Genomic DNA, 19,638 nt, shown 5'->3' on the forward strand with positions numbered 1-19,638 from the left:
ATTCTGTAAATACTAAGTTATACGATAAAGCCTAGAGCCAAAGCGAGGGAAGATAAATCACTGAATGTCTCGACCTTGCCATGCTTAGATCCTCAGTGGTATGAAAGGGGCGGGTTAGCCCAGATACCCAAGGAGTCTCCACCTCTGGGTGAACACAGGAAAGGATGGCACTACCATGTATGTCCTCAGCTTGCATCTTTGATGCCAATATTATTACTTACTTGAAAGGTATCACGAATTTCTTCTTTCTTAAATGTTTATTTTTGAGAGACAGAGCATGAGTGGGGGAGGCAGAGAGAAAGAGGGACCAAAGGTCTAAAACAGGCTCCATGCTAACAGCAGTGAACCCGATGCAGGGCTCAAACTCATGAACCTTGAGATCATGACCTGATCTGAAGTTGGAGGCTCAACTGACTGAGCCACCCAGGTGCCCTGCATCATACATTTGAATGTGTAAAAACATACATTGAAAATGAAAATACAGAAATTGGAAGCAAGACCTCCTGAGTCTCAGTAAGGACCTCAACATATTATGGTAGATGTTCCCAAATATATTTTTTAAGTTTATTTATTTATTTTGAGAGAGCGAGCAAGTAGAGGAGGGGCAGGGAGACACACACACACACACGGAGAGAGAGAGAGAGAGAGAGAGAGAGAGAGAGAGAGAGAGAATCTCAAGCAAGCTCTGCACTATCAGCGTGGGCTCGAATTCACAAACCATGAGATCATGACCTCAGTGGAAATCAAGAGTTGGGCACTGAACTGACTGAGCCACCCAGGCACCCCCCCCAAATATTTTTAAGTATGTAAGTAATCATATTAAATAAGAATTGAAGTATTAATCAAGAAGTAAAATCTTAATGATAAATGTAAGGCAAATGACAAGAAGTATTGAATCTCTTAAGTTGGGCATTAGGGAACTAAAATCATAATTACAAAATGAAATCAGTGAATTACAATAGCAAAGCTGACTGGGTTAAGGGGTATGTGAATTGCCATAAACTTTTTTTCTGGGTTTTTTTTTTTTTGTTTTGTTTTTTTGTGGTGGGTCACAGTAAGCAAATGGAATAGTTGCTATGCCAAAAGATGGTGTCTTGAGTTGAAGCTGCCTTTTTACTACACATAAAAATGAAACCTTAGGGGCACCTGGGTGCCTCAGTTGATTCAGCATCCAACTCTTAAACAAATAAAAAAAATTTTATGTTTATTTAAGACAGAAACAGAGCATGAGTTGGGGGGGGGGTGCAGACAGAGAGAGAAGGAGACACAGAATCTGAAGCAGGTTCCAGGCTCTGAGCTGTCAGTACAGAGCCCAACATGGAGCTCAAACTCAAGAACCATGAGATCATGACCTAAGCCAAAGTCAGACGCTTAACCAACTGAGCCACACAGGTGCCCCCAGAGTCCAACTCTTGATCTCAGCTCAGGTCATGATCTCATGGTTCATGAGACTGAGCCCTGCATCAGGCTCTGCACTGATAGTATGGAACCTGCTTGGGATTCTATCTCTCTCCCTCTCTGTGTTCCTCTCTGGCACACACACACACACACACACACACACACACACACTCTCTCTCTCTCTCTCTCCCTCTCTCTCTCTCTTGCTCTGTCAAAAATAAATAAAAACAAACTTAAAAAATTTGAGACCTTAAACCAGGAACAAATGAAAAGAAATAAACACCCTCAGATAATCTGAAAATATGAAAGGGGTTAACAATTAAAATTAGCAAAATCTCCAGAATTCTACCTGTGAGATATCTAAATCAACCCAAACAACTTTTGTGGAACCTGGAACTGTGAAGAACACATTTGAGACACATGTTCATAACATCTTAAAGAAAAAAAAAAAAGGATTTGTATCTGACTTCTGAGTATTTCCTGTAGTGTTATCATGTTGTCACTTAACATAGAAAACATTGCGAGATTCTTTTTTCCCATAGTGGCACCAAAGCTTGGACCATAACACAAAAGGCCAATTGAAACATGAAGCCCACTCATTCTGAAGCTACGTGACATTACCCAGAGGCAGGTCTTGTGCAATCTGTAAGCTCCTAGAGGGAATGGCTATATTGTTTGGACAATTGTGAAAAATTTTCCTAAGTTGTCATGAACAAAGCTTCTACTAATCTCCACTTTCTCAGCATCACCTGTCCTATAATAGGCTTGGAAGAAATGGGAAGATCATAATTGATTACAAGTTCTCTTAGACCACAGTGACATCAAAAAAATGGCAGACCAGGCAGTTACATGCCTCTGCGTCCCCTGGAAACATTAGAAAAACAACTTGAAACTGGCTGAAATTACTTTATAGGAGCACTGAAACCAGTCAAAGATCTAAAGCACCAAGCAATGCCCAATCAAGAAAAAGCCACATTCAATAAGGTAGGAAATTTTTTGGCTCTTGTACTCTCCCTTGCCCCACCCTTTCTCCATGAGAAAGGAGAGCCTTTTCAACAATTGGTGCTGGGAAAACTAGATATCCACATGCACATGTGGATATCCACATGCGGAGATATACACACACACACACACACACACACATGCATAATACATATATGTGATATACATGTATGTATATTACATGTATACATATGTGTATACGTACACATATATGTAGATATATATACATAAATATGTATACATATGTATGGGTATACACATGTATATACATGTGTGTATATATATAATGTTGGACCATAATCTCACACCATACACAAAAATTAACTCAAAATAGACCATGCATCTAAATTCAATACTAAAACCATAAAAATCTTAGAGGAAAACATAGGGGAAAAGCATCATGACACTGGGTTTGGTAGTGATTTCTTGCATAGGCAAGAAAGAAAAGAAAAACTAGATAAATTGAACATCATCAAAACTAAACTCTTTGTGCATCAAAGGACACTGCCAACAGAATGCAGAGGAAACTCATGGAAATAAGAGAAAGTATTTGCAAATCACATACCTCGTAAAGCGTTAGTAGCCAGAATATATAAATTAGTCCTACAATTCAACAGTAATAAAACCCCAACAACTCCATTAAAAATGTGGGCAAAAGAAGATATGCAAATGGCCAAGAAGTACATAAAAAGATGCTTGATATCATTAATCATTAGGGAAATGCAAATTAAAACTACACTAAAATACCACTTCACATTCATTAGGATGGCTGAATCAATCTATCAATCTATCTATCTATCTATCTATCTATCTATCTATCTATCTATCTATCATCTATCTACCTATGTCTCCCCAGAATTTTAAAAGTACTGGTAAGGATGTGGAGAAATTGGAACACGTTTGCATTGTTGGTGGGAATATAAAATGGTATAGCCACTGTGGAAAATGTTATGGTGGTTCATCAAAAAATTAAACATACAATTACCATAGTATCCAGCAATTCTCACTTCTAGTTATATACTAAGAAAATTGAAAGTAGGGACTCAAGCAGATTTTTGGACACTCGTATTCTTTTTGTAAAATGGGTCCACTCCTATTAATAACAGCATTATTCACAATAACTAAGAATTAGAAGTGCCCATTGATGGATGAATGGATAAATAAAACGTACCCCGTACATCCGATGGAATATTATTCAGCTTTAAAGACAAGGCAATTTTAATACATGCTACAACATGAATGAACCTTGAGGACATTATGCTAAGTGAAATAAGCCGGTCACTGCAAGACAAGTACTAGATGATTACATTTACAATGAAATATTTAGTTAAATTCACAGATACAAAAACTAGAATGGTGGTTGCCGGGAACTGGGGGGAGGGAGGTATAGGGAATTCTTTAATGGGTATAGTTTCAGTCAGGGAACATGAAAGTGTTCTGGAGAGGGATGGTGGTGATGGTTAAACAACAAGAATGTACTTAATGCCACCAACGGTACATTTAAAAATGGTGGAAATGGCAAATTTCGTTATTATATTTTACCATGATAAAACAGTACAAATAAAAATATCTTAGACCAGAAGTTCTCCAAATAGTGCCTTCAGTCACCAAGTGTTTAGGTTAGCACCTTTTCCTCTCACTGTGGCCAGTAGAGGCGGCCTTGACAGTTGCATTAAGATTTTAATTTATCTTGTTTGTTTTTTTTAATATGAAATTTATTGTCAAATTGGTTTCCATACAACACCCAGTGCTCATCCCAACAAGTGCCCTCCTCAATACCCATCGCCCACCCTTCCCTTCCTCCCACCCCCCATCAGCCCTCAGTTTATTCTCAGTTTTTAAGAGTCTCTTATGGTTTGGCTCCCTCCCTAACTTTTTTTTTTTTTTTAAAGCATCTTTAACTCCCTAACGCTGCTGGATATCATAAATATAATGTCTATGTCACATACAAGCCCACACGAAGATATTTTTATTATCTTATTGCCAATGTGCCTAAATATTTTTATCGAATTTGAGGTGTGATATTTCACATATATTAATAAGATAAATGTTTCAATGCCTGGATAGCAAAGTTAGTAAATGACTTTTTTGATTGGCGGGATTATTTTAGGAGCAATGTACCCCAGAAGCAGTCTAATCCACATTTCTCTTTCAATTTAAATGTCCCAGATTTATTTAAGGCCTATATTGGTCTCCTTACGTAAAATAACCATCCTCCTTCATTCTACCAGCTCAAATTCTACCCATTCTTTAGGGCCTTGCTAAAGGCAAGTAATTTTGTAAAACATTTCCTGACAATCCCAGCCCACATTCATCTTCCTAACCTCTAGTTAGTCATTTAATGCTTAGTCTAGTCTCTTATCTACTCGTTTAGAGCTTACTAACAGACTACCTTGTATCATTTGCTATCTATCATTTTGTGTTTTAGGACCACCTAAAACCTACGAAAAATTAGCAATTATTCCAGCCTGAAAGGACAGCCCAAAATACTGATACAAGGTAACTTCACTGAAACCAGATTGTGGACTTACTGATTCTCATTAAAGTCTAGTACAGCTCCACATGTGCACGAGTTCAAAATCATTACTGATGTGACTCTTGAATCTGTTAGTTCTAAAAAACTAGCTTATGGAATGCTGAGACTTTTCCTTTCTCACCCCCCCCCCCCACGCATATACACACACAGACACACACACACTCAACTATACATACTGGCACACAATATTTCCTTGAGTAGCAACTGTACAGAGAGAAATTTGGGGTGCCAAAGCAAAACACTTTTTGAGCACCTACTATGTGCAAAGCACTTTGCTAAACCCTATGAATCAGGAATTCACACCTCTAGAAGTCCTCTTTAACCCCACTCCAGAATCTATTACATTGGTGGTTAAGTCATGCCTCTGAACATTGGACTGCTGGGTTAAGTAATCTGGGAATATTCCTCTTGGAGCAGACATGAACTCAAACTGAGAAAATAAAAATTAGGAGAGGTAGGGGGGAGTTGTCTTCCCCTGCTGTCAAAACGCGTGTATTCCAACAAACTGAAGAAGTTCAGCCTTTGTTTTTAAAACTACATATTACTTTGGGTTCAAATTCTTTCTCTTAATAAATAAGATTTATTGAAATTACACTGTTTGAGCAGAACTGAGAAAGCTGAGTATTATTTCAGGTTTTCGAGCCATAAGGAAAAATAGTGTCTTTAGGCTTTCCATTCAACTAGGAAAATTATAGCTTCATATTTGCAACACTAAAGCTAATGCAGTGTCAGCACCCCCATCAAATTCTGTTGTTCAGCACTTTATAATTCAAGCAGAAAGGTTCACTCCAAGCCCAAACTTGGCCTACACAATCTCAAAGAAAATGGAGAAAAAGTTATTTTGGCCAGTGCTGACTTATAAAAGCAAAAGAGAGGGGGCTTTTAACAGAGTATTTTGAAAAACATCTTTGAGAATTTGAGAATGTAACTGAGAACTACTGAGCTGACATCCTTCATTCTTAAAAGTTATAGAAATAACCCCAAATTCCATGATGTCATGTCAGCATCAGCAGTGTCTTAACCACTTTCATGAAATTCTTCAACAGGTAGAATTCCTTATCAGACAGAATACCATTCTTAGAGAGAAAAAAAAAAACAACAATTACAGTAGAAAATAAAGACACATAAGTACGAATTTCTCATGAGGGTATCATAAGACTTTAGGTATATTTTTCCTTTAAGTACTGATTCTCTAGTGCACTGTATGTACACATGGAAAATGAAAAAAAAATGTTTTTCCAGTTTTTAAAGTACTTTGGAATTAATGGCAGGCCAGAATTTCCAGAATCAACCTTTCTCCATCCAAATGTCATCTTGGATTTAGAAGCAACTAAGTGTAGCAGTGGATTTCCAGGAGCAGGTGACAAGAGTTATTGGGCCCCCCAACCAACTAAGTGTTGGTGGGTATGAGTGGGGTGGGGAGCTAGTCTGGTTGGGACGTGGTGCAATTTGAAGTCATGTGGCAGGGGCGTTATAGATTGCCTGATACCTTTTTGCTAGGCTACGGATGAGTCCACCAGCCAACCCCTCAGTACTCTGATCTCTTACAGTACCTTCAAAATATATCAAAACTTTGGTGTTGTGCTATCAGGGCATTGCAGAAGAATCTCGTCTTTTCCTCTCTGCAGAAGGCTCACTTGTATTAAATACGTTGGTATCTTAACTACTCCATGTCTCTCTTCCTACAGCATTTAGTAAGCCTTACTTACCACAGGCCAGGCTACGGATGATTTAACAGGATGATTCCTTCAGATGTCCGCAGGAAGCAAACAGTTCATAAAGACAACTCCAGTGTAATTTTGGAGTGCCATCTAGGCGACTTCACTGAAAAGGATCTTGAGGAGTCAGAGCTACACCACCTCCCTTCCCCCTCACTCCGGTTTCTCCACCCTTTGAAATCGCACTGATTGACCGGCGCCCCCTTCCTTCTTCCTTTAACGCCCACTCTGCGCGGATGGGAGCGTGGGGCGTTTAGTGGGCGGAACTCCCAAAGCGTAGGACAGCGGAATCAAGAACAGTTTTCAGAAAGGGCGGCGGTGGCGTCTGGAAAAGAGGGCGAGCCTGGCTGCCTTTCCTGGAGGGTCTGGCGGGGCTTTGGCATTCCCGGGGTCAGAGAGGACTTTCAGGGCTCTGGGCTCACCTGATTGAAGTGTGCAGCGATGAGCGAGGGTTCCCATATCTTAGAACTGGTGCTTGGAGTCCCACCTTTCTCTTTCTTGGGTGCCATGCAAAGGACGGGAGGGGCATTGGCGTCTAAACTGGGCTCAGGCCCGCACTAAGCGTCCCCGCTGCCATAGTAACCGAAGCCACGCCCCATTCCCTGAACGTAGGCGGTGCCCCTCCCCCAAACCTGCCCTGAATCCTCCGGCCAACTGCTCCCGTCGCCATAGCAACCGAGCTTCCCAGCTCCATGCAACCCCGAGGCCGGACTCCCAGATTAAATTTTAGGATTTTCCAGGAGGGCAACTGTGCAAGAGGGTGAGGTCAGGACGAGGCTAGCCTCGAGATTGTCTGGCTTCCTTTAACTCGCTTTGCCCCCGCTCTGTTGCTTCTTGGAGACCCTGTGGTCCGAGGTATTGTCTAGAAACTCAGAATCCCTGGAATCCCGCCCACGATTTCAACACCTTTCAAAATTTCTTCGATCCTGGTTAACCTAAAATGGAGAACGGGCCCTCTCAAGAGACATCCCATGCCATTTTCTTCCCCCTTCTACTCTGCCCCAAATACTTCCTTATGTGAAGTCAAATTTATCTCCCCGACTCACATCTTTTGCTTCCGTCTTGAGTCCGGACTTCCTAAACCAGTGGGCTCACTTCTCCAAGAGATCCTTTATCTAACTGTAGTCGGGATTAATGTCTTTCTAACCCGTCTTCTCGGCCTAATCAGCCCCAGTTCTTTCAAATTGTCCTTCACTGGTAAGTGGAATCTTTTTTTTTTTTTTTTTCTCCCCACCCCACAGTCACCACTATCTAAAAGATCGCGGTCAGAATCCCCCAAATGATAATGATAGTAATAATAATAATGGTAATAACAACAACTCCTGCTTCATGATCACTGGCTATATCTTGTACATAGTTATATCATTTTATTCTTACAACAGCCTTATTCCAAGTCCCACAGTGTATGACTGATGGCACCGGAGTTAGAAGCCAGATTACCTGAATCTCAGATCCATCTTGTTTAATTAACCTCTACAACACCTGTTTTAGGACTGCCAGAATGAGAGATGCCCCTCTTGGGGGGGGGGGGAGGGCAGACTTACTTTTATTTATTTTTTTCAATGCATTAAGACTACTTTCAGGACAGACAGGGGCAGAACTCAACCAGAGGCGTTTTGCTTTTAGTACCTATAAAATACAATGCTTAACTATTCCTCCCAAACCCTGCTCTTGCTGTGAGATGCTTCAATTATCCCAACGGACCAGGGATGGCTAAGGTGATGCACGTGACCTGCAGCTTAATTTCATTCAGCACGGCCTGCCAGCTGACCTTCTATAGGTGAAGACGTTCTAACTCTTTTGATTGCTTTCTTTGGGGAAAAAAAATGTGTGTGAGGGCCGTAGTGATATCCAGACCCTACGATTTTACTTCATTCTGGGGGGCAGGGAGCAGGTTTAAAAATGCTGCTGCTTCACAACTCCTGTTCATAATTTGGACCTACCAAGGGAAAGTTTCTCTGGCCACCCTAATTCTTTAATATAGATATTAAAGAGAAAGCACAATTTCCAGAAGCAGTCTTTTCACAGGCAATTTACAAAAACTGTTGACTTTCCTTTCTTGTTGCAATGTACGTATTTATCTTGTGGGAGAGACTAGATCCATGCAGCCTAGTCACAAGTCATATCTCCAAGCCCTCTCTTCTTGTCATGACAATAAAATGTCTGATGCATAGTGAATCCAGAGGACTCATGCCAGAAAGGGATTTTCCTGAGAGTCTCCATAGCAACCACCTAGGCTGCCACTGATACATTATCATAGAAATTTTTCCAAAATTTTGGCCTTCATTAAAATTTTCTTTATAAGATGAAACTGTCTTTGGATTGCAGCTTGAATATAAAGATGAATTGCTTACAGACTAAAACGTAAGTAATCATTGATGACATCATTCTTCGTTTTGATCATAATTCTTCCCATAGCTTTAAACCATTTGGGAAAAGAGTCTCGTGTTTGTATTAGAAAAGCAGTGAAGAGTTTGTTGGCCTTCCAGTTAGATTTTATAAGACAAAATTAACTAGATGTTTATGCATGTCATACTACGTTACTAATTTTCTTTCTTCTTCAATGTGAATACAGATTTCAAAATAAAACATTATGGACAATCAGTTCAGCCAAATCACCGGCAGATGATTAATAAAATAGGTTGCAGATAAGAGAAATGAAGGAAAAATGGAGTAAGGAGAAAAAAGTAAAATTAAGTGTTTTTAACATTGCAGAGAAAATGTCACTAGCTTTGTCTTACAAGTGACAGCTCTCTAACCCCAATTTTTGCAGCAACAAAATTTTTGTGACATATATTGTGGAAAAAAGTGACTGGCTGTTCATCAAACATTTCATTTTCTTTCCTCCTACTATGAGAGTCAGACATTTTTCATCCCTCTTTATCCTTAGATGGCAACTTGTGACTGAGTTCTAGGCATGGGACATGAGCAGAGTGATAAATCACCACATCCAAGCCTGGCCCTTAAAAATATCTCCCAATATTATTCGTGTGCTTCCCGATCTGCCTGGATATTGGGGTGACACTGAAAGCTTTGGATTTCTGAATGACTGCTGTGGCACAGAGTTTCCAAAGTCTCCTTTACCCCTGGGCTTCACCCCACTTTCTCCACCAAAGGTATTGCTTGGGACTATTAAGTGCATGAAAAAATAGACTTATTTTCTTAAGCTGCTGAAATACTGGAGTTTGCTATAGCAGCTGGAGCTACCCTAACTACTCTAACATTTTTGATAATTTTCATTTGAGAGTCAGCTTTTAATAAACCTGACGGTAGCCAGCCTTCCCACAATAGGCTGAGAAAACAACCTGGTTACTTTCAAGTAGGCTACAACGCTTGGCTACAATCTAATCTTTGCTCTTAGGTTAGTCCCTGGAAGGGAGGAAGAGGGAGACTGCATCTAGTATTACTAACCCACTTGCACCCTTCACCTTGCCTTCCACCCCCTTATACAGTACATTCTTTCACTTTATCAATTAATAAGCTTTTAACTTTAAAGAAGTGGTTTGCATATTAAAGTAATCCAATAAATTAGCCTGCTTACGATCACATACACCTATGGAAAGTTTTGCTCATTTTTCAGAAAATGAACCGTGTCACTAAGACATCTATGAACATAAATCATAATTTAGCAAATGATTTAAAGGAATGGCGCATGGTTTAAATGTCAAAAATAAAGATTTCAGGATGTTAGAATGTACTTGCCAGATAATCTTTGATGGTTTCCTTTGTAAAAGTCCTAACAGAATGGAAGATTTTATAGAAGACTTTTTTACGTAGAAAAATTTTTAAAACTGATTTAGAGAATTTGAAATGAAAGTTTTATGCCTTTTGCCTACTTTGGGTCTATTTCATTATTCTAGGGAAGGTGGCACTCTAGATGATTTATGATACAAACTGGGGAGACATTATACAGGAACCAAATTTATAGGATGTTTCATCATAGAATTGGTCTGTTTAATTTCAGAAAATAGGTGTGAATAACAATGTTCATAGTTTTAAGAAGTGAGAGCCGGTTCAGCTAAAAAGGGACCTTGCCAAGAATAGGAAAAAAAAAAAAAAAGCATTGCCATCTGTCATACATTTATGCTTTTTTTTTTTGTATAATAAATTGTTTCCCCAACTAAATATAAGTTGAAACGTTATAAGCATAAACTTTACTACATAAATTTTCCCATATGTCAGTGGCTAAAACAAAACTAGACTATGTGGAGAATTTTCTTTCACATTGGCAGGGTTACTCCTGGCTTGTTTAGTTTGACTTTTGCATTTAATATTGTTTAGTTCACCAAGGACTGTCTACTTCTAGGGATGCTCTGTTTCTTTAGGATACTATGATCACTGAGTAAGTTACTTTTTAAAGTTTTCTATTTCAATCTCATAGTGTTCCGTGAACTCTTATTTAGGCATGCAGTCTAAGCATTATTTCTCATACCTGAAAGGGTCTAGCCAGCTCTAGATGCATCCAGCATTCTCACTGTTGTCAGGTAACATCAGGAGCTCTGGACCAATCCAATTCTAGGCCAACATTTCAGGTATTCAAAGTACATTTAGCTCCAACGATCTGCTTGCCTTTGGCTAAGAAGGCCTCACAGGTGTTCACTGACTTCTCAGATTGGCATTCTACATCTAAGAACACTTCCCACAATCTGTTTGTGTTATTTACCATCATGATCTTTGTGCTGCTAACCTTCAAAATGCAACGTTATAATGCACTGTCCTTGAGTTTTTATTGCGTGTGATGCAGAGGGCTTGATCTCTTTCAGCTACAAGTTTCAAAACATATGGAGAATATTACACCTGCAGCCTATGGTCAGCATTAGCTGCCTATTCCGTCGTGAGTGCAATTTAAAGTGTTGACTTTAATCTTTAAAGCCCCTCATTGTTTAGAAGCCACTTACTCCAGATGTCACATCTCTCTCTATGCATCATCGTGACAATTAAAATCACCTGCAGTGCTTCAGGTCCTAATCCCCAGTGAACTCTGGGGCGTTTGGGAGTAGATCACTTTCTAAAGAAGAACTTCCCTAAGAACCCTATGTTTCTGTGAATGATAAAAATACTCGAAGGTTACAGTTTGAGCCTTGAATGTCTTGTCTCTTAGAACTGTAGGTCTCTGGAGCTGTAATTAAGTGATGTTGATTTAATTTTTATTTTACTTTATGTTATTTGTGGCCAAGAGTGTAGAACGCCAAGTCTATTTTTTAATGAATCCGAAAAATGACGGTTGTATATATTAAAAATAGAAAAAGCTAAAATTCATCTGTTTCATATTTGTTAGTGTGGGAGTTTCCACACCAGCGTGCTCTCACTCAAATTTTTCTTTGAATCTAATTTTAAACGTCTTCAGTGAAGGGATTTGCTGTAAATCCTTTGGGGACTATTTCAGAATCCATAACTCATGGTAAGTCATTTCTCTAAATGCTTAACTAAATGTTTGATTTCTTAATGTTTTATCAGATGTCCGTCACTTATAAATTTGTGCTATGTGAAATAATAGCTTTCTTTTTACTGTGTACAAGTTTCAAAAGCTATGGGCGAGGTGAGCCTGCGCTAAATCATGTGCCAGACCACGGAACGATCTTTTGGGAAGAAAAGATTTTATATGTCTCTCTGTGTCTATATCTGTATCTCTATCCGTATCTTTGTCTATCTATTCTGTTGTTGATGTTTCCCTGGAGAGCACTGACTAAGTACACTGATCTTTAAGAGCGCATTTTTAAAAAATTACATTTCCTATAGTTTGATATGTGGTGAATTCTTTGAAAAATCACATTTATTACAACACAGTTCTTATCATATATATTTTATTTGACATCTTTGTCTCGATATCGATCAGCGTTGGCTTCTATGTGAAACATAAAGAAATATTCACGACACTGGCATCTTTTATGTGTTTAAGAAGGTTAAGAGGAGATTTCATTGAAATGTAAAGAATCTTATTAGTAACAATATAATAGGAAGGAAACCTTCTCATTGAAACCTGTTTTGTGAACATGTCAGTCTGAAAAAGGAGGAGGGATTTGTTAATATTAAGGAAAAGTTCCTACACTCCATCTCTGTCCTTTTCTGAATGCACAGTCTCCGATGAAAGCTCACCTTATGGCTGATACAAATGGAAAGAAGGAAAGAAGACGAGGGAAGAGAAAACACTTGAAGTCCAATATTAGGAAGAAAAGGAAGATTAGAAGAAAAGGCTCATTGAAACAGAAAATAATTTCAGCCAGTGCACAAGTCAATCAGCAGAACAAATGCTGCTTCCAAAGGTCCTATTAGAGGCCGCTTTCCCTGCCTCACCCCATTTCTGAATGAATCTATTCACGTCTTCCACCATTTCCTTTACAGGAGCCAACCGTTTCGAGGTTTGCCTACCAAAATAATGGCTTCATTGACTCTTTCTTATATTTCAACTCTCTACCATATTAAACAAAATAAAACCTCATTCTTTGTTATGCTTTGTTGCACTTTTCTCTTATGCATAGCAGGGCCTTCTTTACGCTCTCAAAAGTTTTTTTTCCCCCTTCCTCTGGCTATAATCTCTAGGCTTCTACTTTTGTTCATAATCAAGTTATACAATTTGACAATCATCCACATTTTAAAACTTTTATGATTATTTTCACGTAACGGTATGCACTCTACCTGAGCCAGCTGTCTTAATCCTTTAGAGTGTGGCCATTTTTCCTACTGTACTTCTGGGTAATAACCATTGCCAATTCATCCCACGAAGTAAATTCCTCACTTTATTGAAATTGTTTTTATAAAGCTTAAGTTACTCACCTATATACCCATAATCTCTCTCCCTCCCCCTTTACTCCGGTAAGAGTTTGAAACCCTATTAATCTATTTGTTACCATAGTTTCCAAAAATGCCTCAATATTAGTTTTGTTTTGTTTTTTTAAACTTGCCATGTACTCCTTCCTCAATGCAACAGATCTCTTTTTTTTTTTTTTCAACGTTTTTTATTTATTTTTGGGACAGAGAGAAACAGAGCACGAACGGGGGAGGGGCAGAGAGAGAGGGAGACACAGAATCGGAAACAGGCTCCAGGCTCCGAGCCATCAGCCCAGAGCCTGACGCGGGGCTCGAACTCACGGACCACGAGATCGTGACCTGGCTGAAGTCGGACGCTTAACCGACTGCGCCACCCAGGCGCCCCGCAACAGATCTCTTAAAAATCAGAGAATCAAATCATGGTGCTAAGAGACATTATATTAGAGATCATCTTATACATTCTTTCTCCTAGGCCCCATTCCCCTCTCCAGCCCTTGGAGGCTGTGTGACAGCCTTGAACAAACTACTTAGCCCCTCTTTGCTTCAGCTTCTTTATGAAATGGGATAATCATGTGTGCATTATAGGGTTGCCGTGAAGATTAAAGTACTTAGTAGCCAACTACTTAAAACACTTGGCATATGCAGTGCCCTCAGGAAATGTTAGCTACTATTTTTCTTTAAATAAAGTTTTTATTTTAGAGTAGTTTGGCTTTACAGAAAAGTTGCAAAGACAGCATCCAGAAGCCCCATTTACTCTGTCCAGCTTCCCCTATTGTTAACGTCTTAAATTAGTATGGTAAATTTGCGACAACTAATGAACCAATATTGATATGCTATCATTAACTAATAGTTTTTACCTACTTCTTTGTTCCAAGATCGTATCCAGGATACTGCATTACACTTAGATATCTTGTCTCTTTGGGTTCCTCTAAACTGTGATAATTTCTCAAACTTTCCTTGTTTTTGATGACTCTGACAGTTTCAAGTGGTAAGCTATTTTACAGAATATCCCTCAATTTTGATTTGCCTGTTTTCCTTATGCTTAGACTGGAGTTACAGGATTGAGTAGAAAGAATAAAGGCATAAAGTGCCAGTTAAGAGTAGGACATCACATGATACCAAGGGTACGTGCTATCAACATGACTTATCATTGACGATGTTGACCTCAAACACCCGACTAAGGTAGTGGTTGGTAGGGTTCTCCACTATAAAGTACCCCCCTCTAGCACCACCTTTTGATGATTTGATGCTTCCTTTCTTTGAAAGGAAGTCACTAGGTGTAGCCCACACTTAAGGTTTAAGGAGTTCTGCCCCGCCTCCCTGAGGGGGGCAGTATCTAGGTAAGTATTTGGAATTCTTCTGTGTCAGAAATCTACTCTCTCCCACTTATTTATCCAATCACTTCTTTGTGTCAGTAAGGAGTCGTGGGTATTTTTGGTCTTTCAGCTTCTAATCCAACACTACCATATTTATTGAGTGCTTAGCTTAGTTGTTCCAGTTTTGACCATAGGGAGTCCCTTCAGTTGACTCCTGGGTCCCCTTGACACATTCTTCCCTCACTGTTCTGTCTTCCCGTTTCTCCTCTCTCTCTCTCTTATCCCCCCTTTCCTTTCTGGCACCCCCAGATGCTCCAGTCTCGTATTGCATATTCCCTGCCCCGGCCCTAGAATCTCCAGAGCCCTGCTTCTTTTTTATTGGAGAATGGGTTTAAAACCCCAGATTTGGGTGCTGGGAATGCTTGTAGCTACCAGAGTGGCACCTGTTTCCGGGGCTGTCACTAGGCAGAATTAAGAACCAACACGTGTATACACACATATACACAATAATTCTCTCTCTCTGCCCGTTTGGGTCAACATAAATTCAGGCAGATGTGTACCACTCTAATCCAACACCACATGGTCCCTTCTGCCCTGCTAATATTTTACTAGCTATGCATTCATTCACACACCCTTTCATGCAACAGAGTATGCTGAGTATCATACACCAGGACCTGTGCTTAGAACATGGCAGATGCTCTTCCTACTCTCATGTGGCTTAGAATTCAGTCACCAGCATAATTTTTTTACCTTACTTTTTTGGTACTACCAAGAACTGACACCATTCACACTCACAGGAGTCTGTTTTCACATCTGGTTTTGCCCACCACACTCCATGTCCCCACTTTCAAAACTGTACCATCGCCATTGCCCATCCTTTTCCCCCTCTACCCTCATCTCTCTTCCTACAACTCCTTGTTCTGTGGGGATTTTCACCTCTCATTAAAACACGCTCAACATATTACTACTCCCCATTTGTATGGCACATTCTTAACCTTCTTCTCATCTCATTTTTTGACTGCAGAGTTCCTTAAAGAATGATCAGATTACTACTAAGGTGTTTGTCCATAGTGGCGCCTTATGATTACTACAGACCTGTGTGGATTTGCACGGGATGCATCAGAGAGGAGGCCCCACATGGTCTATTCACCCGACTCCCGCTGTCAGGAATTGGAGGCCATGCGTCACTCATCCATGCAGATACAGAATCTCTACTGGTGCGAAACTCTAGGGTTTCCAGTTTTAGTACTTTTATTTGCTGCTCGATGAAAAGAAAATTTCTTGATATTTTCTTACATTGTTACAGTTTGTAAATATTTTTATTACTGTAAGTTGAATTCAACCCAATCCTTCTCATTGCTTGAGGGGAATTAAAACTATCTCTGTCCACAAAAGAAATTCACTTGTAATTTTCTTTTTCATACTGTCCTAGTTTTGTTTTGATAACAAAATTATATTAGTCTATAAAATGGATTGGGAAGTATTCTTTTTCTGTTTGCTGATAGAGTTCGAGTAAGTCTAGAATTATCAGTCCCTAGATTGCTTGGAGTAGATCACTTATGCAACTGTATGGGCCTGGTGACGTCTTTTGTGTTTGTTTGTTTGTTTTATTTGATTTCCTTAACGGTTTTAACACTGTTTAGGTTTTCTAGTTGTTCTTGAGTTAGTTTCAAGAAGTTACACTTTTCTTAAAAAATTTGTGTTTTTTGTTTTACAATTAATGATACGAAGTTGTTATAATCTCTCATTATTTTTATAATTGAAGGGAACTATATCTCTATATCTCTTCCTTCATTCTGAAGGTTATGTATATCTACCTCCATTCTTTTTTCTTGAATAATCTTTCCAGAGATTTGCTCATTTTATTAGTCTTTTCTAAAAATTACAGGGCTTTTTGATACTCTGTACTGAATGTTTGTCTCTTATTTTATTATTTTTTACTCTTACCTTTGTTTTTCCTTCTATTTACTGTGTTGTATTCTGTTATTTTTAAATTTATAAAGATGGATGTTTAGTACATTAATTTTAGCCTTTTTTCTTTGCTAATATAATCATTTAAAACTTCAGATTTTGCTGTAAGTACTATTTTAGCTTTATATCACAAGTTTTGATAAGCAGTATTTTATTATCGGTTGGTATTGCTTTGTAATTTCTTTTTGACCCATCAGTTACTAGAAGTGTAATTTTATGTTTCCAAATGTGTGGATTTTTTCCCAGTTATCACTTTAATATTCATATTAAATTTTTTTTAATGTTTACTTATTTATTTTTAATTTTTAAAGTTTATTTATTTTTGAGAGAGACAGAGAGAGTGAGAGGCTCTGTCAGCATGGATCCCGATATGGGGCTCGAGCTCACAAACCATAAGATCATGACCTGAGCTGAAACAAAGAGTCGGACGCTCAACGGACTGAGCCACCCAGGCACCTCTTTTAATCTTCATTTTTAACTTAATTGTATTATGATTAATTTGTTCCGAATGATGTTTATTCTTTGAAATTTACTGACACACAATTTATGGAAACATCTGTGAGACATTTTTGTAAATGTTTTATGTGTACTTAAAATGAACGAGTATTCCCTAATTGATGGAAGCAGTGGCCTGTGTGAAGACCTATGATCGAGTACATATTATTCATTTTTTTTCAATGTCACTACTGATTTATTGCCTGGTTAATCTATCAATTATTTAGAGAGGGGTTAAAATCTCTTTTCTTAAATTTAAAATTTTAAAACCATCCTTGAGATTTTATAAAATTTTATTCTATATCTGTTGAAGCTGAGTCAGTTGATTCATACAAGTTCAGAATTATTATGTCTTATTAGTAATATGCAAGTTTCTATCATTGTATAGTGATTCTGTGGCTTCTAAAGAATGATTTTTGCCTTAAAGTCTATTATTTTTTATATACTGATTATCATTACTGCCAATTTATCTGAATTTATTTCCACTATATTATTTTATTATTTTGTAGTTTCCCTTTGTTCTGCTTTTCTAGCTGTGTTTTTGTCTTCTTTCTTGCTATTTTATTATTTTTTTTATTTGCCGAAACTTTTGTTTACTATTTCATTTTTAGTCTCTACTAGTTACAAGTTAAACACTCCATGTACATTCTTTTAAAGATTATCTTAGAAATCTTAACATGCATACTTATGTTATCAAAGTCTCCTCATAAACAAAACAAGAACTTTGGACTGCTTTAAATTCCACCAATCCCTTGTCATTTGTACACCACTGTTGGCCAGCATATCATTCCATTTTGATCTCTCCTCCAAAAGACAGCCAGTGTTTGCTTAGATGCTTAGATTTACCCACAATTTGGGTTATTCTTTACTCATTATATCTTCTTCCATTTCAGACCTTTCCTCTTATATAATTTCCTATCCTTGTGCAGTTCAACCCTTACAATTTATTTTAATGATTATGTGTTAGTGATAAATATTTTAGATTTCATTTGTATGAAAAAGCATTCAAAGATTGAATTGTCAAAGCTCATTTCGTTTGGTAGGGGCGCCTGGGTGGCTCAGCCAGTTAAGCGTCTGACTTCTACTCAGGTCATGATTTCGCAGTTCATGAGTTTGACAGCTCAGAGCCTGGAGCCTGCTTCTGATTCTGTGTTTCTCTCTCTCTGCCCCTCCCCTGCTCATGCTCTGTCTCTCAAAAATAAATAAACATTAAAAAATTTAAAAATAAATTTAAAAAGATCATTTCATTTGGCATACAATTCTAAACTGATGATTTATTTCTTTCAGAATGTTGAAGAAATTATGTTCCAATTTTCTGGCTTCCATGGTTGCTGACAAGTCAGCAATAAGTTTAATTGTTGTTTCTTTTTGTGTAGTCATTATGTTGTCTCTGGTTTTATCAGGATCTTCCCTTCACCTTTGGTTTTCTGTAGTTTCACTATGATGTACCTAGTTATGGATTGCTTTTTATTTATGCAGCTTGGGATTCATTCTGCTTCCTGAATCTGCCAAGTAATATCTTTAATAAATTCTGGGAATTTTCTCAGCAGTTATGTCTTCACATATATCCTGTCTTCTATTTTTTTCTATTGTTTTCATTTGAAACTCCATCATTTATATTTGATCTTCCTACACTGTTCCTCACATTTATTAATTCTCTTGTATTTTCCATATTTTTGTTTCTCTGTACTGAGTTTTCTGAAATTCATTCAAACTTACTTTCTAACTCACTAATTCTCTCTTCATCCATGTCTAAATTGCTGTTAACATTTCTTTCTTTCTTTTAAATTTCAGCCCTAGTAGGTCTATGTGATTTTTTTTTTTTTTTCAAATCTGCCTGGTCATTTTCTTTGTTTCGAGTATCTTATTTCTTAACCTATTTGATATTCTTATTTTTTCTATTAACATAGTAAGCATACTTATTTTATATTCTTATGTGATAATTCTGTTGTTTGAAGTGTTAACTGTGTCTGAATATATCCTTGTTGGTTTTGTTCTCATTTATGGAGCACTGTTTTCTTGATACATTTTGTTACTATTTTCTCTGAGTTTATATTGATGAAATCTTTAAGGCATGAATTGAATGTGTCTTTCTCCCATAGGTATGTGGATACTAATTCTATATTTGAAGTTTTGTGGTCACAAACCTACAAATCTATGCGGGTGGGCTTGTCATTTTGCAGCCTCCAGAGAGAGTCAGCTTTTCCTCTCTACCGACGCTAGGGCAAGCTAGTTTCCTTCCTGTCACCCTTTCTGGAGTAGGATTTATATATGTATGTATTTAGGCCTTCTATTTCACCAAAGGTGTACTGCTCTGTAGTTTCAGTTTAAAAAAAAAGGTTTTTTTAATGTTTATTTATTTATTTATTTATTATTTTTTCAATATATGAAATTTATTGTCAAATCGGTTTCCATACAACACCCAGTGCTCATC

The 19,638-nt window shown here is 38.0% G+C and overlaps 1 protein-coding gene across 2 annotated transcripts in view; it reads right to left on the reverse strand.

Moving 5' to 3' along the window:
- The window catches only part of SPAG17 (sperm associated antigen 17), a 235,792-nt gene extending 228,576 nt beyond the window's left edge, over positions 1–7,216 (reverse strand). For both annotated transcript variants that reach the window (XM_040471449.1, XM_040471448.1), the window contains exon 1: positions 7,077–7,216. In XM_040471449.1, coding sequence (XP_040327383.1) covers positions 7,077–7,163 — 87 coding nt within the window. In that variant the 5' untranslated portion in view covers positions 7,164–7,216. The remainder of the gene's footprint in view (positions 1–7,076) is intronic.
- Between the last annotated feature and the right edge of the window lie 12,422 nt (positions 7,217–19,638).

The sequence above is a fragment of the Herpailurus yagouaroundi genome, unplaced genomic scaffold (genome assembly GCF_014898765.1).
Source record: "Herpailurus yagouaroundi ecotype Mexico unplaced genomic scaffold, PumYag 77, whole genome shotgun sequence".
Lineage (NCBI taxonomy): Eukaryota > Metazoa > Chordata > Mammalia > Carnivora > Felidae > Herpailurus > Herpailurus yagouaroundi.